General features: G+C 38.7%; 3 protein-coding genes across 5 annotated transcripts; all 3 read right to left on the bottom strand.

Moving 5' to 3' along the window:
• Positions 1 to 1,495: 1,495 nt before the first annotated feature.
• Positions 1,496 to 3,331, bottom strand: LOC108567452 (F-actin-capping protein subunit beta). The gene is made up of 5 exons (XM_017927943.1): positions 3,199 to 3,331; positions 2,823 to 3,034; positions 2,591 to 2,763; positions 2,330 to 2,529; positions 1,496 to 2,262 (listed from the first exon to the last, which is right to left on the bottom strand). Exons 1-5 carry the CDS (start codon positions 3,199 to 3,201, stop codon positions 2,026 to 2,028), a joined length of 825 nt encoding a protein of 274 aa, XP_017783432.1. The 5' UTR covers positions 3,202 to 3,331; the 3' UTR covers positions 1,496 to 2,025.
• A 740-nt stretch (positions 3,332 to 4,071) lies between these two features.
• LOC108567473 lies at positions 4,072 to 12,147 on the bottom strand. 3 transcript variants are annotated; one of them, XM_017927975.1, is made up of 6 exons: positions 11,451 to 12,147; positions 9,088 to 9,134; positions 5,495 to 9,030; positions 4,647 to 5,431; positions 4,482 to 4,592; positions 4,072 to 4,414 (listed from the first exon to the last, which is right to left on the bottom strand). In XM_017927975.1, exons 1-6 carry the CDS (start codon positions 11,580 to 11,582, stop codon positions 4,373 to 4,375), a joined length of 4,653 nt encoding a protein of 1,550 aa, XP_017783464.1. In that variant the 5' UTR covers positions 11,583 to 12,147; the 3' UTR covers positions 4,072 to 4,372. The 3 variants fall into 3 exon arrangements, with proteins under 3 accessions (XP_017783464.1, XP_017783455.1, XP_017783472.1); XM_017927966.1 differs by having other exon boundaries at positions 4,647 to 9,030; XM_017927983.1 differs by lacking the exon at positions 11,451 to 12,147 and adding an exon at positions 10,763 to 10,880 and having other exon boundaries at positions 4,647 to 9,030; positions 9,088 to 9,137.
• A 2,526-nt stretch (positions 12,148 to 14,673) lies between these two features.
• LOC108567461 (probable ATP-dependent DNA helicase HFM1) lies at positions 14,674 to 23,198 on the bottom strand. The gene is made up of 18 exons (XM_017927955.1): positions 23,119 to 23,198; positions 22,656 to 22,786; positions 22,476 to 22,601; positions 22,138 to 22,418; positions 21,954 to 22,087; positions 21,530 to 21,900; positions 21,264 to 21,475; positions 18,469 to 18,840; positions 18,237 to 18,421; positions 18,083 to 18,180; positions 17,805 to 18,022; positions 17,513 to 17,751; positions 17,359 to 17,459; positions 17,230 to 17,312; positions 17,052 to 17,177; positions 16,129 to 16,995; positions 15,810 to 16,069; positions 14,674 to 15,759 (listed from the first exon to the last, which is right to left on the bottom strand). The coding sequence occupies exons 1-18, from the start codon at positions 23,154 to 23,156 to the stop codon at positions 14,856 to 14,858; spliced, it is 4,746 nt and encodes a 1,581-aa protein (XP_017783444.1). The 5' UTR covers positions 23,157 to 23,198; the 3' UTR covers positions 14,674 to 14,855.
• Positions 23,199 to 23,696: the final 498 nt, after the last annotated feature.

The raw sequence follows: 23,696 nt of genomic DNA, 5'->3' as shown, positions 1-23,696 counted from the left end.
CCCTTAGACTAGTCAACGCCTCCCCTTAGACTAGTCCACGCCTTCCCTAGACTAGTCACGCCTCCCCTTAGACTAGTCCACGACCTCCCCTTAGACTAGTCAACGCCTCCCCTTAGACTAGTCCACGCCTCCCCTTAGACTAGTCCACGCCTTCCCTTAGACTAGTCCACGCCTCCCCTTAGACTAGTCCACGCCTCCCCTTAGACTAGTCAACGCCTCCCCTTAGACTAGTCCACGCCTTCCCTTAGACTAGTCCACGCCTCCCCTTAGACTAGTCCACGACTCCCCTTAGACTAGTCAACGCCTTCCCTTAGACTAGTCCACGCCTCCCATTAGACTAGTCCACGCCTTCCCTTAGACTAGTCCACGACTCCCCTTAGACTAGTCAACGCCTTCCCTTAGACTAGTCCACGCCTCCCATTAGACTAGTCCACGCCTTCCCTTAGGAGGCGTGAAATCAAGTTTGGAAACCACTGATCTATACTGATTCATTCAGACTGATGATTGAAACGATCGCACTTATAAAAATTTATTTATTATTAAAGAATAATTTATAATACAATATAACCATCTATAACGCTCTTTTTTTTTTGTTAAACTTATCTTTACTTACAATTACGAAAAGAAGAAGAAGACAAAAAAAAAACGACGGGGGGCGGGGATGGGAGGAAATATATATAGAATTGTTATTTGTTTTGTAATGAAGTAAAAGTGGAGAGGAGAGAGAGGAGGACGAAGAGGCCTTATCAGTAATGTTGAAGGGGGATTGTGTGTTAGGGGGGTTGTATAAAAGGATTGTGGTAATTGATGGTGGTGTTTGTTTCTCGTTTTCATACGAAGAAGAGAACGAAAGTTAAAAGTGTTAACACACGTCAATCATATCCAACATTCTACTTATAATTGAGCTTATTAATTATAAATTCAAATGCACCATAATATATTTACTTTTTAATAATATATATATATACTTTTTTCTCTTTCTTCCAATTTTTCTTTCACCTTTCACTCGCGTCTGTCTCTCTCTATATATGTGTGTGTGTTTTTTTGTGTGGATTCTCTCCGTCTCTCGTTAATTCATCTATATATTTGCTAGTGTCGCTCATCATCATCAACATCATCATCATCATAATATAACAACATTAAGTCTTCTCGCGACAAATGTTCCATTTTCTCATCATATATATATATATTTGCAGTACATGTTTCAAATGTACTTTCCAAACTTGACGAAAAGGAGAAAAAAAAACCAAAAACGATGAAGCGCGCGCGATCACGAAGCCAAACCACGAAACAAAAAATATGTATAATATAATCTTATACAATTATACAAGCACGTAATACTTCGTAATTTCATCTCTTGTTCAAAATCGAAAACGAAACTGAACGACGAACAAACAAACAGAAAATAAAAACATGTTAAATGATTTCTTTATACAAAAGGTATGTTGTTTGTTTTGTTTTGTTTTGTGTGTATATATATATATATAGATTTAGTCGAAAACAAACGAATTTTGTTAAGAGAGAAACAAAACAAAAAAAAATCAGTTTCGTTGATCAGAGTGTGCTTAAAAATATCAAGTAAAAAAAAATCGTGTAATATTAATTAATTAATTAATAATAAATGGAACGAATAAATATAAATTGCAACAAGTCAGGCGCCCGATTATTCAGGATAAAGAAAAGCAGGCGACCCATTTTAAAAACAAAAGTTTATGATATCAAAGAAGGTTAAAGAAAGTAATGATAATCTGTGTTCCTATCTATATCTACCGCATAAATCCTTTAACATGTTCAAGGCAAAACTTCTGTTTGCCCTTATTATATTATCCTCAAGATGTTTGTTTCTTTGTTTTCGTATCCCTTTTTACTTCTATGTTTATGTCTGTCTGTCTGTGTTTGGGTGTTGTGTGTGTGTGTGTATAATGTAAATTTAAAAAAATATATAATAATGATAATAGTAGTAATAGTAATAGTAGTAGTAGTAGTAATGGATTAATAATAATAATCGTAATATTCGGCTTCGGATCAGTTGTCGGTCTTGTTCCGACGCTGTAACGCCGCCGCCAAGTCTTGCTTCAGGGCCTGCTGTTGCCTCGTCTCCGTCAGCGGCTGCACTGACCTTAAGCTGTTCACGATGTCCTTAGTCTTGCTGAAGTAGATTTCATTCAGCGTGTTTCTGATTTGGTTCTCCATCTGCTCGACCATCTTCCCGATGTTCGCTATATGCGGATTCACGTCGTTCACAGGCGCATCCTGCTCAATCTGAAAACAACAACAACAACATCACTCAATTGATGATCATAATAAGTATGAAATATGAAATACGTACTTGTCTCGTCAGACTTCCGCCCAAATTCATTGTGCCAGAGCCCTGTTTATTTGTCTGCAGCCACAGCATAACGGTGCTCGTCATTTTGTAATGCGACGTGCGCCCAGAACTCTTCTCCTGCACCTCCACCACATGTATAGAGTCCCAGCAGCCTTTGATCCTTTTACTACCATCCCCAGTCTTCTTGATGAGAATAACGCCTACGAAATGATTAGTAGTCAACACAACGCACACACACACGTATATAAACAATCAACTAACCAGCAAAGCCGTGCTCCAAATCCCAAAAGTAAACAGAGGACACACCGCCTTCAAAGTACATGTCCCTGTACATGTCGAAGGCATTATTAGCATCCAGTTCTAATTTCCTAAGGCGTTCCGAGGGCATTGAGCCATCTTCCAATGGCGGGTCATAAGTGTTGGACCAGGGACTCCTACGATTTCAACAATTAACACTGATCATATATACATATCTATATGTAATGATACCAACCTGTATGAATCACCATCCCTGTTGTAATCACATAGTAGATAATCCTTATGCATTTCCTTATCTTTGGCAATTTTCAAAGGCTGGTCAACGGATGAGAGCAGATCCTCACAGAGGCTCGGCACCAGATCAATCAGGTCGATCAGGTTCTTCTCGATCTCCTGGGGCGGCAGCCGCCTCATCAGGTCCAACGCGCAATCGAACTGTTGCTCGCCCTAAACCAAACACGCAAAACACATTCGTTATTATCTCGTATCTACCTGATGATGATATATACTATTTTTGGGTGTGGACATTATTTCGCGTTTTATCCCGCGCACCGTCGCGCCTCCACCGCCCTCCGTACACCTGCTATTATCGTGTAGCGTTCGAAACTCACCATCTTTCTCGAATATCTTTCTATTTAGTTTGAACCCTTAAAACTACGAATAAAATTTGTAGATTATATCACAAAACTTTACTTTACAAGTCGTTGACACTTGTCAAAAGCGAATGACGGGGCAGGACTGCCAACGTGAGGCCGAACACGAATCGCAGCAGCAGCAGCGCAGGCTGAGAAACATTGAAATAACCATACATGGAATGATTCCTTCCTTCGTTGCACAGATAGCAGCAGCAAACACATATACACGGTGGCCCATAACATATATGCGTACACAGATTATAACAAAATTAAAATTTACATTGATTCTAATTATATGAAATCAATGAAGTGTACGTGTTTCTTTGAGACACTCAGTATCAGCGGATCGTCAGTTGTGGTCAGTTGCTAGTTAATAAATTCGTCGTTGGGGGGAAACTAGAAAAATAAATCTGTTAATACCAATGTTAAATAAATAAAGTATAAAATATATGAAACAAACATTTGAAATAGTTCCGAGTGTTTCCGAACGTCTCGGAGTTCAACCGATTCGCTCTAAAAATCACTAAAAAAATCTTCTTCTCTCTATACACATAGACAAAAAGTTAATACCAACTCAAAATAAAAGGACTAGTTTTTGCCTTATCCCTGCTCAGTATATTCCAATAGAATTTGATAACATTATTGAAATTATTTTGAGAATGATACCCAGGCGCATCAACCATTTATATATGTATATTACTTTTGGATCTTTGAAAACTTGGATAAATATGAAATTTGTTTCAAATAAGTAAAAAACAAAATTGTAAGAAGAAAGACTCAACGTATGAAGGAAATAAAAGAAACATTTAAAATACTTTTATTTATTGATAAATAAATCTCTCTTTGGCCCTATTTAGTATCAGATTTTCGTGATACAGGCGATAACCATACACACACACACGACCATGACCGCCCTCTATTAGACATCTAATGGTAACAAAATTTGTATCTTATTTACATAAAAAGGAACGAAATTGGTTGTTATTGCTTCTGTACACTCTAATACTGACTGGATTCTGTACACATTATATATTTATATAAAAAACAAAACTAATTTGCTGATTCAATATGAATCATAAACGAAATATCACCAGGTACATTAATTTTAAAGGTAAAGAAAGAAAAAGGAAAGTACGTTCAACAACTAACTTTACCCAATGCAAGATCTCTTGTGCTCATTCAAATTTTTTATCTAAAAAACAAAAAAAATAGTTAAAAAAAACATAATCAAGAAAGCGTTAACAGAGTGTTCGACTTACTTTGCAGTCTATGGAACAATAGACGACCCTCTTGCATTTGCAAGCAATAATTGCAATCTTTCCGCAAACGCACAAGTACATGTCTTCCTTAACGATGGAATCTATTCGAACCTGAAGAAAATGATTGAAAAGACTAATGAAAATCGATTAAGTTTCTTCACTTACAGTTCTATTAGGTCGTTGATCCATCTGCGGGGAATTCAATATGCAGAGCGATCGATATTTGACGACCTGAGCGTACAGACTGATTCTCTGGTCGTACGACATGGGCGAGAGCAAAAACTTGGCGGTACTGTAGCCGACAAAGTCCAACGTCTCGAAGAGCTTCGTGGTGCAGTTCATTTGGTCGATGAGAATCCTTCCAAAGTCCGTTCGTGTACGTTTAGCGTTAGTCACGAAGACGGTGAGGAAGAAGTACAAATCGCCCAGCTTCGAAATCTCCTCGATCAGAGCGTTGATGCTGAACTCTTCCACGTGACAACTGTCGATTATTCTCTGCAGTTCGCAAATCATTCTCCGGATGACCATGTTTTGAATATGCGCTGCCTGCATTTCGCATTCAACATCGGACTTCTGTAATGTAACTTTCATCTTCACCTGGTTGACGAAGAGGCAATAGTAGGATAGAAACTTCTCAACGAACTCGCTCATGTTCATTTTGCTGACATTGACTTTCCGCTGCTGCTGCGGCTGTTGAGCAACAAGCGACTTCGAGCTGCTACTGCTACTGCCGCTGCTGCACGATGTCATCAGTTGACTCATCACGGGTCTCGCAGAGAAGACTGCTTTAGTTTCTGCAGTTCTTTTGTACTGGTACAAGGGCATAGATACCAATCTTATAGCCTGATTATTCATTGACGTCTGCCCTCTCTGCATTTCAACAATATTCGCACTGCTTGTAGTAGTAGTAGTAGTGGTGGCAGTCACAACAGTCTGCATTCTCTTCGGTTCTACAATATTATTCAAATTTGCATTACTTGCAAATGTGTTATTACTATTGACCATTCCTTTACCTTCAAGTTCTTTCACTTGATTCTGCATTTTCTGCAGATTCGGATTGACTGTAGTAGCAACAGTATTGAAAATTCCTCCTCCAGGTGCATTAAGAAAATCCTGCAATCTCTGCGTTTCTGCAACATTGTTCAGATTCTTACCGCTCATATCAACACTATAGATCAGTCCTCCACCTCCAGGCACATTCACGACAGTCTGGATTCTATGCGTTTCTGCAATATTGTTCATATTCGCAATGCTTGTAGCATTATCACTATTGATCATTCCACCAGTCTGCAGACTCGTATTCGCACTGCTCGTTGTACTAGCGTTAACCATTATTTTACCAGACAGATACTGCTGTTGAGCGACCAACGCTTTCCGCCGGTACGAATTCTGCTTCTTATGAAAACTGTTTTTCGTCGAGCATAACTTTTGCAAATTACTATCTTCATTCAGAGTATTTTGATGTACCACCTGCTCTGTCCGATTTTGTGGAATATAATTCAACGAGGCGAACGTTATCACGGACGAATTGGTAGATGTTGTTTTCATTGCGTTCTCTATGGAAGAAGTCGCCGGAATTTCGCGTGAATTCACGGAAACTCGCGGCTCAATCACAGAATCGATTGTCGCATTTGATAATTCGTTTTTCTCCTTTAACAGTTCCGTAGAACTCTCAGAGTTTGTGCTCTCGATGGAAATAACAGTATCATCGTTTTCAACGACTATTGATTCCAAGACTTTGTCTTTGCTCGAATCTACTTCCAAGTTACATGCGATTTCAATTTCGATGCCTGAAGATGATTGCTCTTCTTCGGTTTGATTCTCTGACTTTACCTGTTTTTCTAGGGTTGCGACGGATTCTTCCTCCTCCATATGAAAAACAATACTCGTCGCAGGTGAAACCAGATCGATGTACGTCGTCTCCGATTGCGTCCTCTCATCTATAATACTCAATGAGAGCATATCCGAGTTATTCTGCGTGGGAAACAATTCCTCGATGGAACTATCACTGATTGTTACATTCAGCAGGGGCATATCGTTGAACTTCTTGTTTGGACTAACTTCAGATTTCGTGTACTTTACGTTTTCTTCGCTCTTTTTCTCCACAATGCTCGACTTATCATCATCGTCTGTCGAAATCTTCCTTTTCCTCTCTCCTCTCTGGCTTTTCTCGTCCGGCGAATTACGATAGTCACAGCTGTGTCTTCGACTCTTCGCATTATGCTCACCACTTTCCTTCTTACTTGTAGAATGTCGATGTTTGCCAACATGCTTGCTCTCCTTATTCCTCTTCTTGATGATCGTACAATCAGCTTCTTCGCTGTTCTTTCGTTTGCTGACTTTCTTTGGTATCTGCTGGTTACTTTGTTGTCCTTTTACATCTTCATTTTCCTTGTTCCTCTTTTTACACTTCTTCACGTCATCATCCTCCGTCGCCGACCCGATTTCATCGATAAACTTTTGCTTGTTAACCTTCTTCAATACTCTATTATAAGCAGAATTCTCTGCGTTTCTTTTTTTCTTCTTTTTAATTTCCTTGATCGCATCATCGTCTGCTGTCGTCGATGTTATTTCTTCGCTTCTTTGCTTGCTACATTTCTTCGATTTTCTATTATCATCAGTTTCGGTATCCTTTTCAGCAGAACCATCTTGTAATAAATCCGCATCATCGCCGAATATATCTAAAAACTTTCTCTTGATATCGTCAGTTTCTCGAACGAGTTTCGTGGAATCGTCGACGACGACGACCCGCGTCGTTTTCCTCGACCTCTCTGGATACATCGATCTCCTTATACGCGGATCGAGAATGTTGGCGTAAATCACGTCGACTTTACTCAAATCAATAGATTTCTCCTTGCATTTGGCCCTCTCTGCGTACTCGTTGAAGTAAATGTATGTAGCGTCCTCCGTGTAGTTGGATTTCTTGCTGACCGACCCAGTTGAATTTCTTCTGAGACGCTTCTGCTTGCTCACTTGCAAATCGATCTCCACCAATTGGTAATTGTCGTTCAGCGAATCGTTCACTTCGAAGTTGATAACTGGCGCTGCTGCTAACATTGCAGAGAGGTTCTGCACAGAGTTGGATTTCGCTCTGTTCAAGTTGTGCCGCTTCTCCACCTGCTCCAAGAGCGAGAAATCGCTTTGCGTTCGCAACTTCTGCTCCTTGATGTACTCATTGAACATGTTCGAGATTACAGTCGAGATGATCGGATACCTGTTGAAACTCCTGCGGAGCTCGACGAAACCGGCGAACGGCAGATAATTCATCTGGAGATTCTTCAGCGTAGGCGCCAATTGCGAATAAAGCCCTTTCAAGTTCTCGACTTCTTCTTGAAGCAGGAACACGTATTGACTGAATGTCGGCGGCATACTCTCGACGTACAGTAAATTCCATTTGCGCATCAGAACTTGTTCAATTTCGTTCACGCTCATCTCCGGATCGACTTCTCTCATTTCCTCTTTCACTGAATGATTGTTCGCGTCCAACAACTGTTTATCGCTTTCGAGTCCAAACGAACTGCTGGATTTCTCCGTCTTGATGATAACCTGCTCTTCGTATATTAGATTAGACAAATCTTCGTTTTTAAGCTCGGATTCCTCATCAGTAAACATACGTTCAACATCCTCTTGGTAATCACACATCAGATCAATATACTCGTCGGTGCGATCATCAATACGATCTTCATCTATGTACAAATCGTAAATGGAGTCGTTTCCATCCGTTCGGTCGCTCATTCTACTACTAGAATACACGAGTGGTGTTTCATCAATAATTTCGGTCTTGATTTGAACGGTCTCCTCCGGCATCGTCTTGTATTCGCGATCCATCCGCGTGATGGTCTTCTCTTCGACGAGGATCTCTTCGATTATAATATGCTTTATCTCTCGTACTTCTACGGACTTGTCAGCGCTTCCCGCAGTTCGCAAATAAGATTTGTCTGGTTCAGCTACTTTCAAAACAGCCTCTTGACTATCATCCTTCGCGTTCTCAGTCTGCACTCGAATCGGCGTGCACTGGACATCTGCAACGTTATTATTATCTTCCTCCTCCAGCTTGATATTCTTGGAGATTCCCTGAATTTCGGATTCCTCCACCTTAACACCGGCGCAGCAGGGAATCTCCAATGCAAGTTCATCCATTTGATCTTCGTTGGGAGACTCCACGAACTCCTCTTCGGGAAACTCGACGCTCGTGTCCGTCGGGCTCAACGATTGCACGTCGATCGGTTGGAACTCTTCGGGGTTGTAATCCTCCGACATGTTCCGGTAGTCGTTCATCATTGGGGCACGATCAGGCCTCCAGTGACGGTTACCGCGGAAACTGTGGAAACTGTTGTACGGTCTGTGGGAGATCGGGCGTCTCGACGACGGCGCTGCACTGTCGTACCTCTTCCCACCGCCGTCATAATACTTGTAATTGTTATTGACGCCGTGGTAGACGTCGTTCAAGTACAGATTTTGCCTGTTTCCACGTTGATTCCTCGAATGCCACGGTCTTTGCGAATACCCTCCTCCTCCTCCTCCTCCTCCTCCTCTATTCGAATAACTCCTACATAAAAAACAAAAGTAACAAAATGCGTGGCTATCTAAACTTAATTAAACTTACATGTGTCCCGTTTCCGAAGGCGGCCTCGCGTACTTCTTCCGATAACCCTTCTGAAACATAACAGAAATTACAACTTTTTTTTTTTGTGCTTCTTCTATAAATTATCAACGCGGAAATCTTTCTCCGTCCACGGAAACTGTTCACACTCGTTGCATATTTCTATATGTAACAAACACTGCAAACTATAACCATAACTTCAAAGTCTGTTGATGTTTAAGCTCTAAGTAAACTCAAGATCAATCATCGGACTTGAAACTGTTTGACAGACGATTTGGATATTACCTTGGAAACACAATAAATAAACAATGAAATAGTTTTACGTCATCAGTAAAAAAGAGAATATCAAGTCACAACATGCCGAACGATAATAATAATTTACCGCAGCCAAAATAACAGCAACGAAGTTGTTATTAAAGTTACCTACCATCAATTATATTTCAAGACGCCATCTGATAATAAAATAATAAAGCTTATTTTAATAATAACATTCAAAGTTAATATCAAAAATCACTGAAATAATCAAGAAATTCGAACATCCTGATGCAGAAATATAAATTTGTTAGCTTATACCAGCGGTTTCCAACCTTTATGCTCCTACGCCTCCCTTGGCAATAGTCCATTTTGGAAACCGCTGGCTTATACAGTGTTAGAATTGAAAGATTCTTTTGTTTTTGACAGAAATCGCTGACTTCTTTTGTTTTGTTTTGTTTCAATTTCGTTTGTTTGTTTCTAAACGTCTCGATTGTTTCCATGCAAAAACGATATACTTACTTAAATCTTGTTAAACGTAGTTCATTCTTGTTGTATTTTGTGTTATTAATTATTTTTTTTACGAACCTGGATTAAATGTAAATAACAGCAATCCCTCATTTGCAACTAACGAGAATTAGTTGAACATGAAAGCATGCACTGAGAAGGTGAACACAAATTGTAGGGCTCTCGAATATACACTGACCGATCTTGTCTTATTTTCTTGGTACCAGAGACAAAAAGTGCGAGTGGTTCTTGGAAATGGGATGAGAAGAGAGGAGAGAAGGTCGTAAATTTTTTTTTTACCATCCCCCATCCCCCTTTTACCATTTTTTTTTCCACTTATTAAGAAAAACAAAAAAAAAATAAACGTAAGATTTCTCACAAGACATCCTCAATTGTTCTTCACAAACAATTGCTATTTATTTTATATAACCATAGCAACAATCAAGCATCCGATCCAATAGACATTATTAATCTGTTTATATCGATCACTATGGTAACAATTAAGCTCTTGTTTCAAACAATTTAAAAAAAAAACACACACAACACGCGTTGTTCTAATGTAAACAAAGGGATCTCGCTGAAGTGGAGAGTCAGCATCCGTAGGAGTAACATGAATCACACGCATTTATGTGCAGCGTTTTCTAGCACATGCTTGGCTTGTAGAGTCGTCACTCAAAGAAAAACATACCCAAAGACGTCGTCTGCGTTTCAGGTAAAGTTTCTAAAGTTCCACCACCCTTGAGATTTTTTTTCGCCTTTTCCTTTGGTGTTGTCTTCGTCGCATTTCAAATCTTTATTTATCCAAAATCTTAGGACAACAAAATGGTTTAATACGTTTTTTCTTAGAAATTCGAGTGTTGGACTTAATTTGTTAATGCTTAATTTGTCCATTCTTTTTCATCGAAATAAGTTTACTCACCGAAGTTCTGAATTTGCGATGCATTTCCAATCTATAAAGTTCATTTAAATAAATTAATTCTTAACATGGTGATGAAACTTGCGCAGTTTTTAAATAATGGAAAAGAAAATTAACTGAAATTACGTTCAGTGTACTTTTTTCGTGTTCAGTGAACCTGAACTTTTCAATATTTGCAGATAAAACTTTGATTTCTTCATAAATTCTTCATGAAAAGATATCTTATCTTTCAAGATTTCTTATGTCTTTTGTTATTTTGCTATATTTACTTGAAGAAGAACCACCTCCGCCTTATCTCAACAACCTTTTACGGTCGAAGATTTGAAAGAAAATTGTTTGGTTTAGTGATAAAAGTTTTATGGTGGTACGTTTTTAGTGCGCCTCATTGATATTTCTTCGGTCCAACCAAATCTTCCTTACAAATGCTCCCATTTATAAGCCCCCCAAATAAAATACTTTCGCACCTAACAATAAACTTGTTGTTGTTGTTGCTGCTGCAGCTAATCAAACAAAATATTCGTTGCATCGCAATCAAAATTCGCTGCATTTCGCAGATTTACATAATAATCTCGCAATTTATCGAAACGTTCCGAGAAAGCGTGTATTTTGTGCGTGGGTCAGCGTTGAATATGCCGCGTTCGCGTCTCAATCATTCTCTCTTTTATTTGTTTTATTCGCAAGCTCGACTTACTGGTGAAAACGTTTGATCCAGCGTTTGGAAGTTATTGTTGTTATTGTGATTGTAGTTCCTCCACGATCCCTGCATTTGGTTTCCACAGTAATTGTTGTACATGGTTATCACATTTATACTCTCTACATTCATTCGGGGGTTGCTGAAGACTGAAGAAGTCTGTCTGTCTTCGAACGTTCTGTTACGCCTGTACGGTTTGTTCTTCAGCTAAGGGGGAGGGGTCAAAAGTTGAGCGTTGCTGCGCGTCATTTAATTACACGCGATTTCTTTCCACTTTGAAAATGTTTGTTTCATTAAACAAGTATTTTCTCTTCGTGTGTGTGTGTGTGTTTTTTTTTATGAAAGCAGCACGTAAAGACTTATTAATGTGCGCGTTATTGTAATGTAAGGACTAGTTAATGTGCACGCTTTCACTGATTACTCGATATATAAAGAGTAACGATTACCAAAAAGAAGACAGTCTCCTTGGATGCGCGACTCTCGATTGTCAAACATTTGTCCTGGCCAACCATTATTATTGTTAATAAAAAAAGACGTCTCTTAGTCGCATTATTATATAAACATTAGCATAAAGGAATCTCTATCGTGATTCCAGTTCGATACATTTTAATATAAACAAAGGGGACCAAGCGTAAACATTTCCATCGATACTCTTATACCTTTACTCCGAATTCAAGTCCTTATTATAAACACATAAAGATCGTAACGTATAAAGTCGTAATCGATCATCTTTTTCATATAAACAAATGCATAGGAATTTGTCCCGGTCTTATAAATAAACAAAAGCACCAACACACACAAAGCCTACTCTAAATCACAACTTCCATCCCGTATTAATAAGAATTAACTTTGTAAGTAGAATAAGTATTTTAGAATGAGTCTCAGTAAAACATTCAAAGACTCAATATAGTCTCAGCAGAAGACGAATAAGTAACGAATAAAGTTATGTAAAACCAATTGAATTATTTAACTGAGACTCCACAAACGACAGCAGAATTCCCCATCCCTGGGACACGACAATATTAATAACTACTATGCAGAGAGTCGAACGGAAAACCGTAAAACGAAATTAACCGGTTTTTTGTTGTTGTTGTTGACAGAACCGTAACTGTAACCGTGAACGTGAAATGGCTCAATTGAAAAACCGAATCTGGAACGAAATGTTAATTACATAATTGCTTTCTTTCGTGTGTGGTTTATTTATATAGTCTAATGTGAATAGAGTATATAAACAAACAATGTATAAAAGACGTCTCTTTGAATTCTACGAATTATTTTTACAAATATACATAATCACACACAACTCGCACCCCATAATATTTCATAAGTAGATTATGTAATTATAACACAATAAACGGAAACCACGCCGCAAACTTCGAACGGGGTCGATTTCGACTGTATCGAAATCCCGACAATCGAAATCCGGACAATCATAATCCCGACTATATCGAAAATTTCTACAACAGCATTTTTAAATTAACATTACGAAATAATCTCAAATACAATTAGATTATTAATTTAAAAATGTTATTGTAGACATTTTCGATATAGTCGAGATTTTGATTCAGTCGCTCCGAACGACATATTCAACGTTTTTCATCACGCCGAATATGAAGAACTTCATAAAGAACAAATCTCTGAAACAACAACCGAGTAAAAAGAGAAAATTTGAAGAATAATGGGGAAGCACGAGTATTGCACGACTATCAATAGAACAAACTGAAATGAAAGTGATTAAAAAGGACATTACTGTAAATCTGACTGAAGAAACATTACAAAAGTGCACGTGTTGAACTAGTCTAGTCTAATTAATTTATATTTCTTGTGTATTTTAATTTTTTTAATTGAAAACAATAGTAAGATTTGGTAAATAAAGCCCTTATTATTTTATACATGTTTATGTATGTAAGTCATTAAGACTTAGAACAAATACCACTTAGGAAGATCCCATAACTAATCATTGTGTAACGACTATTATTGTTAATCAATCAATAATGACCTTTAATATGTACATATGTAAGCCTAATGACTTAATTATTAGAGATAGTTAGGTACTATCTTCCCTTACCAAATATTGTACTCTCACTATGTTAATTCCCTACTATAAAATAGGATGTTTATGTTATACCAAGTCAGTCTGAGAAGGGCAACCCAAGCTACGAGTTATTAGCTGAAAGCTAGTTGAAGAACTTATATTTACAGTGATTGAAATATATTAATTGTGTTCATTGACTTTCGTCTAAACCTTTCACTAAAACCCTCTGCAGACTCCACCACCACAGAAATACAAGAAGATCCAAATTGTGTCCAAAATTCCATCCCCGGGACACGACAATTTGACTCGATTTTAAATTATAACTTTGAACCGGAACCGAAATCTGGTGTCGTGTCCCGGGATTTACAAATCTCTGGACACTGTGGATTATCTCACACTCATGTCATTGTGGAATCTTAGAGAGGTTTATGAATATCAAATGCAATATTCTTAATTATTGTCATTGTACATATCAGTGTTTTATTGAGAAGTCAACTATACAATAGTTGATCTCATGGATTATCAAAACTACGAGTTACATTCTCCTCTTAAGTTAATCATTAGGAAGTAAGTAGTGATCTTCCCTGGACTCTTCAAGAAAGACCGTGTTCACACTTCAACCCTCCAACTAAGACTATTTTCTTTGTTCGACTCTAACTCCAACTAAAACTAACCTCTCAGTTCAGCCCCCTAACTAAGACTAAATTATATAATAGAAAAGTGTATCCATTTGAAAAAGGGGCTGCGTGGGAGGAGGTAAGGATATCTGTTTTGACCTTGTGGAAAACACAACCTTTTCTTTATCTAAGTTTTATGACCCTACCCCAAATATTTAAGGGCGGCAAAAAAAGAGGCTGTTGAGTGTTGATAAAATAGACGCAGCTATACGATCTAAAGTGTAATAATTAAAGAGGAATGTGGATGATCAAAGAAATATACATATTAGTTATACAATAGATAATAATAGAATGGTCCAACCACCGAGTTTGTGTACCATTGAGGACACTGACCTATAAGAAAGAAACTGCAGAATAGACAGATCCCACGGAGAACAGTAACATGAAGCGGAGCGTCTTATCAAAAACGTGCCTACTCCTCAAACTCCCGTCCACTTGCTTAGTGAATTTTATATGTAGAATAAGTATTTGTAATTAGTCTTAGGAAGAACGTTAAAGAATCAACTACAAGTCGTATCGAATATTTTACTGAAGGGGAAAATGTAACTGTTGGTTGATAATAATTACGACATAATCACAACTTTTTTTTGGGAGTTGATTATGCATAAAAGTAGAAGAAGTAGAAGAAGATGATAATTTTAATTAGAAACATATAAACTTACTTGTACTTAGATTGGGAGGGTTTTTGGATAATTACATATTTTGCCTGTCATTATTTGGATCGAAATACCTGGGTCTGGGACTGTTGTACCAATCGCTACAGCCTGGAATATTCGGATTCACGTACGGCTGGTTTCCAGGATATGCGTACTGTGGATGCATCATATTGTAATAATCCATCGGATTCTGAAAGTAATATGGAAATTGTGGTGGTGGCGGCTGCAGCGGCGGCCCTTCCATCATGCCACCTTGAATGTAACCGTCTCCGAGCATAGATGGCCTGACGATGGTCTCCTCTCTCATGTTATGGGTGCGCCCGTACATCATCGGCACGTTCCCGTATAAATTCACTTGACCGTACGACGGATTCCTGATGTAACGAGGTATCGGATACTGCGTTTCATTCATATGCGATTCAGTATAATTGCATTGTTTGTTCGGCACGCTCTCGAATACGTCCTCTCTCTTAATCATGTTCGTCTTCATCTCCTTGCCAATTGTAGCATTGAAATCTGCTTCGTTGAATTGGACTTCCAGCGATTTGTCGAGGAACTCTTCGGATCTGTCGAGCACGCTCGTCTCGTTCTCGTCGTACATCTGCTGAAAACTGAACTCGATATCATCATCATCCACTTTCGACAGTTCTTCCGTGTGCATGGAATCTTCGTAATCCTCCGGTTCCCGTTTCCTCTTCGACCTCTCCGAAGTTTCCACGTAGGAAGCCAAATCTTTCTGGTAGCAACATTTCGATGCGCCGCTATTCCTCTCCAATGATTCCATAAAGCTGTGCGACAGTAAATCGCTGAATTTGTCAAACATTCTAGTTTGCGTCCCACTCGCCGAAGAAGCGTAATCGCATTGCCGGTCACTGACTGGAAAATCCACCACGTTTGTGGGTACTTTCAAACGATTCATCACAGGTCTATCATCTATAATCCTGCAAAATAACATTATGTTTACAATTATCAATTCGTTTCGTTTAACTACCTTTCCGTTAAATTGAATATTGGCGATTTGAAATTCGGCGAGTATTTAGAAGTCACCAAAGGCGAACTCCACTTAATATTTTTCTTCACATCGGACCAGGCGGATACATTGGCTTTACTCTTTTTTGGATTCAGCACTTCCACAACGTTGTAACTGCTCTCCGTCGAATCTGGTTCAGTGCTGCAAAAGTCGCTTTCGTGGATCAGACGTTTCTTTGGTTTCAATGCGAACGCCTCTTTAATATTGACATTAGAAGAATCCTGTATAACATAAAAACGAATTAACATATACTAGTTGTTGAAACGAATCATTTACTCACGTTGTATAAAGAATTTTCAAAGTCCAACGTTTTCCTAATCTCCTGGAAACGCCTATCCGCTTTCCTCCCAGAACGCTCTCCAGTTTGCACCGAATTCATTTTCATTGAAATGTTTTTCCGAGGAAAATCGTACTTCTTCAGTTGCATATCGAGCGCAGACTCGTTAAATCTTCCGCTCATTTTCGGATGTTCTTCGAATCCTCCAAACGTGTCATATCTACTATCTTGTTTTGTTGGAATCTGATTGTTATCGTTTTTTTGTAATACAAATTTTGAATGATTCGAAACGCTGTTCAAACTCAAATCATTCGCGCGTGGTGTTGCTTTGACGTCGAATTTTGGAAGAAATCCTTTCGAAAGAAATTGCGATCTTAATGTGTTTAGATTCGACGCTATCGCATTCGGATTAAATAAACTCTCATCTATCGAATGTTGTACGTCGGATTTGAATTCGTGCAAATTCGATGGATTTATATCAACATTCGATGGAATGGAACAATAACCGCTTGTTTCCAGTTTCGTCGACGTCTCGGAAAAGGAATCTTCCAAAACACATTTCGCCAGTTTGGTTGGATTCTCTGCGGGCTTCTGGATCAGTATGTTAGAGATTACATTAAGCTTTTGAGGTTCTTCAAACTCGCGTTCTTCAACTTCGATTATCTCTTCCGTTCCGTTATTAGAGCTTTCCAGAAGTTTTTCCTCTAGTACATCCAGATCGAAGCTATCGAAGTTATCGTCTTCCTCCATTAACAATTTGCATTCATCTTCGTCAGATTTACTTTTATACGTTTCAATTCTTTTTACAACTGTGGCTGTTTCCACATTATCAGCTTCTTTGTTATTCGTCAGAACAGCAGGTTTTATCACCTATGGTTAAAGAAGGAAGTAATACATCGTTTAGTAATAAAGTTTAAGTTACGTACCTTCTTCGGGGTTTTCGAAGTCGGATTTTTTATGACTTGGTAATATTGATCGATGAACCTCTTCGCATTGCTGTTTCCTACCTTTTCTTTTAAAGCTTCCTTCACGCTTTGACTCTTTACGATTGACTGAAGATTATTAATGCATCGTTGTTAATACAATAAGATCTAATTAACTTACTGTAGCTTTAGATTTCTTATTGGTAACTTCGGGTGTCGGCGGGGAGCAGAATAGGTAAAGCTTTGCGTTTGAGTCAATTCCAACTGAAATTAATAATTAATTAATAGAAATGACAATGGATTGATTTACCCCAATTCTCGCTGAAGAAGTGCGCATTTAGCACAGTCTCCGATTCAAAATTTTCGAGCAATTCCTTCACAATCTCCGTATGTTGGATTAAGCAGCTATGACTAAAAATAGTTTCGTAGAATACAATTGAAATGTGAATAAAAAAATAACATACGTGTATTTCTCGTTAAGGAAAATATTGTTGTCCTCGTCGCCGATCAGCAAATTCATGACACTCTCGTGGTACATCGTCAACTTGTTCTTCACTTTACCGCTGTTTTTCAGGAAAATTCTGATCCTGACCCTGGACTTCCTCTCGGAAACTTTGATCTCCTCCAAACATAATTCGTACTGCGGCAAGTGTTCAACCTGGGAGTAAATGTTGTCGCCTTGCGGATATTTCCTATGCATAATCTACAATGTAATCTAATTACAGAAATCGTTGATGAAGCAATGTTATAACTTACAGTTTCTAAATGTCTAGGATTAGTGTCTAAGATGGCCTGGAAAGTGGTTTTTCCTGCTGCTACCAAATTAGTGGACATAACTGGACCGATCCCTGTTAGCTGTCGACTCACGTAGGGTGAATTTTCCCAGAGTTTCGCGCTGAAGCATTTCGCCAAGATTAGGGCACTGTGCAACGCCGAGAAGCATTTCTGATTGGATTCCAAAAATTCGGCCAAACCTGTCAAATAATTAAAACTAATTAATTAGGAATAATGAATGAATAATTTTGATTTCGCACAATTGGAAACTCGTTCTCCTATTTTCATGATCTTCTGCACTTCAGAAAGTAGGGAAGTCTCGACGATCTCCAAACAACCGAAGATCGCTTGAATCAAACTGATGAGATTAATTAGTGGTGAATCCTAAGATTTGATTCACACGCAATTGATTACCAATTGATTTTCATGTCTAAATTTTTAATCTTTCCGCTCAGCGGGAAACGGATCGTCTCTCGATTCTTGCATTTGTTCAATAAGTTCAGGGTTTTCTTGTCGTTACCTCTCAAACACATGTCCGAAAACTCGTGGCATCGCGAGATCAACGCCAGGATCTGCTGCAGCGTTTCGCTTCCGCTCACCTGAAACCGATGATTTGAGTACGTGCTTTTAAAAATTGATTGACTACCTCTTGGAATAGTTTCATGGTTTCGAAATGGAGGTAATACTTGGCCATCAAACATCCGTTCTTCGTGGGTGAGATGCTGACGTTGTAGAGCATCGAGATCATACCGTGCTTGGCCAGTTTGTTGATGGAGATCTGGCATACCTCTAGGAGTTTTGCATCGATCTGCGTGGGGCTCAAACCGAACGCGAATCCGTAATGCCTGGGGTTCTTCTTCGCCCGGATGTAGAGGAAGGTGGATGTAAGCCATTCCATGGCCACGCCGATATCGGTGATGGTACGAAGTACAATTTCCGCGTTCAGATGTTCCGTGAGGCTGTTGTGCAAACCGGACTCGACGGGTTGAGTCCCACCGATCATCCTCTCGAATTTCGCCTGCAACAAAACGAAACGATTGTTAATCGATTCAGCTGATTATGGGCAAATAGCGATATTTACAATTTAAATTTTAATTTGCAATGATTCATGAATGTACGAGTGAGCGTTTCCTATTAATTTCATCTTTAAACGTTTACGTATTATATTCAGAGATGCACAACTGTTAATGCATCCAGTTACAATTGCATCTCGAGATTTTGTACGATTGATGCAATTTATTAATATCCATTGTGGAAGAGAAATCTAGTCGATTTTGCTGATATTTAAATCACCCCGGCCCGAGGCGATCATGTACATTTTATATAATTAACTTGTCGACTACATGGGATTTATTAAATGAGCGAAATCATCCGTAGCACGAGAATACTTGTTATTTGTCAATATTGTCTGCGTTACTTAAGAACTGATACAATTATAATAACAAACATGCTGGAACGAGAAGATTAATTGCAAAGATGCTATTTAAATTAAATGGCATTTATGGAATGATTGGAAGAGTATTTTCACAGGTGCAACTACAAGATAAAAATGTCGAAGCAGAATGTGAATTGTTCATCTTCCTTCTGGCATTTAGAGAGTCCGGATGATTTGATCTTCATTCCAATTGCAATTCAAAACAAGTATACGAACTGGATGGTTTATACTGGTTATACTTCTTGCATGCGACTGCACCCGGTTTTCGGGATGAGGTGCGAAAAGTGTATTATTCGAAGACTCCATATTAAACTAACAAAAAAAAAAAAGTGTATGGCATTCTATTGATGTTGGTCGTGAAATGTCGATCGAAAAGAACAGAAGATTTTTGTTGTTGTTGTTGCTGTAGTTGTTATAAATCTTTAAATTTGGAATGGTAATGAGCGAAAGAGTTGCGCAAATGCGCATTCCTGCATGTAATCGAATTGTTAACGTTATTACGACAATTATGCGACTCCCACGCGGTCGCAATTAGCAAAAACGCGGCACTGGCCCTCCACGATAAATTCATTAACGGGTGGAGCAAATGGATATTGAAATGCGAATCGTCCAATTAGTGCGCGTCCCCAAGAGTCTCAAGGCTGCGATGTTTATTTCAAGATGGTCATAATTCTTATTTAATCTGATTCTTTATATAACGCTCAAGAGGTACACCTTGAAGACGGGTTTTTTTTTGAAGACGTGCACAAGAAAAAATGATTATGAAGATCTGCTATGGAAATGACTGGAACGAGTACATATTGTAATTAGATGTTTTTGCAGTAAACAAACAAATACCGATTGAAATCTAGATCTACGCTACAATTACTCTATTAGTAGTGCAGTCTTTGAAGATTTCAACTTTTAGTTTCAAAATTATACAATTCTATAAACAAATTTCTAGGAAATTATGTGGTATTGCAATTGAACATGAGAATACACTCAACTAATTATTCAGTAATCACAATAAGCAATAATATTGTTTTCGCGTTTTTTGTTGATGTTGTGTTGAAATTTTTACGGTTTAGGAATAGCGTAATGCTTGGATTGAGTGTGGTGGAGACCTTTTCCACAGTGTCACGCAATATGTTTGGGGGTGGCACATCCGAGCGACCTCGGGGATTTTTTCCGATTTGCAGATTTCGCGCGTCGGCGGTCGAGGAGGAAGAAGGCTGCTGGCTCCTCTCCTGTATATAATGAAACCTGGGCATCCGTTGGTATTCATTCGAGTGCTCACCTCCAAACATCAAAGTCGATAAGTGCGAATACAGTAAAAAAAACAATCATCAAGGTAAGTGTGTTTCAACGAACAAACATAAAAGGGTCCCGGTGATGTAAACTATAACATAACTAAGGTTTCACTTGAAATCGATAAAATGAGTCACGTGCATTTCGCAACAATGCAAGGAAACATATTGCATTCGTTTGCGAACAGTCGGCAATAAATAATTCCTAATTGGAAGATTATGCATTCAGATGAAACGGGATGCAAATCGCTAATCACCGCTCTTTGTGTTTGAAATTGCAGATGAAATTCGTATGCCTGTTGTTGTTCGTCGCTCTGGTACAGGCCAGGCCTCAGTTCCAGCAAAACAATGGCCCCGCAGAGCCGGTAACTACCCTTGTTTTTTTGTAATTGAAATTCGCATTTAGTAACTGTATCTTTTTAACTTTTCGCAGTACGATTTTCAATACAAAGTTGAAAATCCGCCGACGAACACGTTCTTCGGCCAGAACGAAAACGGCGATCAGGGCGGAAACAAACAAGGATCATATTACGTGCTGCTTCCTGATGGAAGGACGATGACGGTGAACTACGTGGCCAACGCAAACGGTTTCGTGCCGAAGATCACCTTCGGCGGCTCTCCCGGTTACCAGGGTTAGAATTTCGCGGAAAACACCTTTTCTTTGCTTTCTGTATAAACTAACTTATGTCCAGCCATTGAATAAAAAAAATAATAATATACCTTATCAACTGACGAAGTTAAGATTACTGCGGTGGCGGTGCTATCGTATTGCGGCCTCCCAGCCCTTCCCATCATCTGCAGCAGAGAACTCTCCGAATAATCCCTGTACTCTCCCTTGATGTACTGCTTTGTAGATTTGATTATAACCAGATGCGCCGGAAGGTTAACACCCATCGCCAGAGTGCTGGTGGTGACCAGCACAGGTAAGTCACCTAAAACTCAAACATTCAAAACAGAAATCTCGCGCAAATCTTCACGAAACGTACCGTTCCTAAACAATTCCTGAATCGAGTGGCGACTCTCCGGTAGCAATCCGGCATGGTGGACGGCGACGCCGTAGATCAAAGTCTCCTTCACCGTCTTCTCCACCAGTTTGTTCGCCGCCCGCTCCAGCACCTGCTTCTGCGCGTCGTTCAACCGGATCGAGAGGTTCTGCACCAAATGCTTGGACGTCATCTCGACGCTCTTCCTGGTGCTGCAGAAGATCAGCGTCGGCCTTCGGTTGGAGTACTGCATCAGAATGGATTGCAGCTTGTAGTTCAACATTATATCGAACTTGAAATACGTCGACGATGGATTGAAGTGATATCCCAAAACGATTTTCGTCAATTTCACCGGTCTCGTCTCATCACTAAAACTATATTTAGAAAAGAAGAAATTGAAGAATTTCCAAATCAACATGCAAATTACCTAAAACATTTGGCCGATTTGCTTTTCGTTTTAATCCATTCAGATACGTCTTCGACGTTCGGCACTGTAGCCGAGACTGCAACGAATCTAATCTGATTTTGAATTTCCACTTGTATGGTCTTCATCCGGCTAACCTAAATAAATAAAATTATTTACCTAAATCAAAGAATTATTACTAATTTACTATAGCTTCCAACGTTGGTCCCCTCGATTCATCATTGAGCAAGTGCACCTCATCTATCATAAACAGAACAACTTTACGCACGAAATTCATGTGCGTGCGCCAGTTCCTCGTCAGCGAATCCCACTTCTCCGGCGTCGTTATTATAAGATTGTGGTTCAGGAGGCTGCTGAAGGTTATGTTATCGCTGTCTCCGGTAGCGGTGATGCATTGCAGACCAAGCGGTGAGAACTTCTTGTGCCAATCCAACAATCTCTCCTCGCAGATCGCCTTCATCGGAGCGACTGAACGTTACGTGAATAGTTAAGTGCGAAAGTGTATTTAAGCCAGCGAAATCTTACCGTAAACTATTTTAAAATTCGAATGCGATGTATCGCCTTCCAAATCGTTCAGAAACTTGACGATTGCAAGCTCGAATATTACAGTCTTTCCGCATCCCGTTGGCGCCGACACGAGAATCGATTCATCTGAAAATATAATAATATCAATATTTCTGAAGTGGTCTTCACTCTTCATCTTACCAGTTTCGAAAACAGATTGAAACACTTCAGATTGGATTCTGTTGAAGTACATGTAATGCGAGAAGACTGACTGATATTGCCTTGGAACTCGTTCTATAGGCACCAAGGTGTTCGCTTCGAATGTTTTCTCGCTGCACAAATATTTGAAACAATTGTTAATAACAAACAAACAAACAAAAAAACTTTGTTGCAAGTTTCGAATATAGATATTCAAATGATACCTGCGCCATCTATCATCGGTATCGACAAACAGCATATTATAAAAATTACCAATAATAAATTAATGATTTAATGATTATATTAAATTTATAAGAGCAAATCCACGATCAAATACTAAATATGATCTAAATTGTGCTTGTCATAACCAAAAAAAACTCTAACTTATTGCATTCAATTACTAAATAGAAGTTGTTAACGTTGAAGCGATTGAAAACGCTCAAATTAAATGAATTGTGCATCTTACACCAGAGGAAATCCATCCGCGTTCTCCCGTTGTTCCATAATTCTACACTTTTCCTCAACAATTTACTTTTGCTGAACAATGTGACGCTTCCTGATGCCACCATTTGTATAAAAAGTTGAAAGCATTGTTGTCATTCAATGATTTCATAACCATCTAGGATTTCCATTTATTAGATTAACACCTGTACGTTTCACGAAGTTTACAATTCATTACAATTCAATTACAATTGGATTGACGCATTTTCAAAGTGAATTCATTTCAAATTTGAAATTAAATTATTAAAGAAAATTCTCACGAAAAAAAATGTTACAATTAAAAACAAATATTGAATGTGTGCGTATTTAATGCATGTTTATAATACATTTGGAATTAAGTAGTTGATTTAAATTGTTAATTTAACTAATTGCAAATTGTTGATTAATTTTACGTCGGTGGCGTAACCTGTCGGTGAGGTGCTGGACTAATTATGTTTGTAATTTAAAACATGATTCAGAAATTGCATATAAACAAGGCAAATTGCACATAAACGTTCGCAAAAGCAGTGTTTTTACATTTCATTGATTTACTCGAAAACTATA

This window comes from Nicrophorus vespilloides, unplaced genomic scaffold (assembly GCF_001412225.1).
Source record: "Nicrophorus vespilloides isolate i.1.1-1 unplaced genomic scaffold, Nicve_v1.0, whole genome shotgun sequence".
Taxonomy (NCBI): domain Eukaryota; kingdom Metazoa; phylum Arthropoda; class Insecta; order Coleoptera; family Silphidae; genus Nicrophorus; species Nicrophorus vespilloides.
Note: the sequence above shows the minus strand (reverse complement) of the source record. Positions and strands in the feature narration are given on the sequence as shown.

Excerpts from the sequence above, each read along its gene's own strand:
- LOC108567473 (XM_017927966.1), bottom strand. The coding sequence starts at position 11,582 with ATGAATGTAGAGAGTATAAATGTGATAACCATGTACAACAATTACTGT. Across the intron at positions 9,031-9,087 it reads CCTTCGGAAACGGGACACAT|GAGTTATTCGAATAGAGGAG; the intron begins GTAAGTTTAATT and ends TTTTTTATGTAG. Across the intron at positions 4,593-4,646 it reads ATCAACGACCTAATAGAACT|GTTCGAATAGATTCCATCGT; the intron begins GTAAGTGAAGAA and ends CATTTTCTTCAG.
- LOC108567461 (XM_017927955.1), bottom strand. The coding sequence starts at position 23,156 with ATGGAACAACGGGAGAACGCGGATGGATTTCCTCTGGT. Across the intron at positions 18,023-18,082 it reads AGGAGAACGAGTTTCCAATT|GTTTGGCCGAATTTTTGGAA; the intron begins GTGCGAAATCAA and ends ATTATTTGACAG. Across the intron at positions 17,313-17,358 it reads CTTCTTCAGCGAGAATTGGG|TTGGAATTGACTCAAACGCA; the intron begins GTAAATCAATCC and ends TATTAATTTCAG.
- LOC108567452 (XM_017927943.1), bottom strand. Across the intron at positions 2,530-2,590 it reads TTTGGAGCACGGCTTTGCTG|GCGTTATTCTCATCAAGAAG; the intron begins GTTAGTTGATTG and ends ATCATTTCGTAG. Across the intron at positions 2,263-2,329 it reads GCGGAAGTCTGACGAGACAA|ATTGAGCAGGATGCGCCTGT; the intron begins GTACGTATTTCA and ends TGTTGTTTTCAG.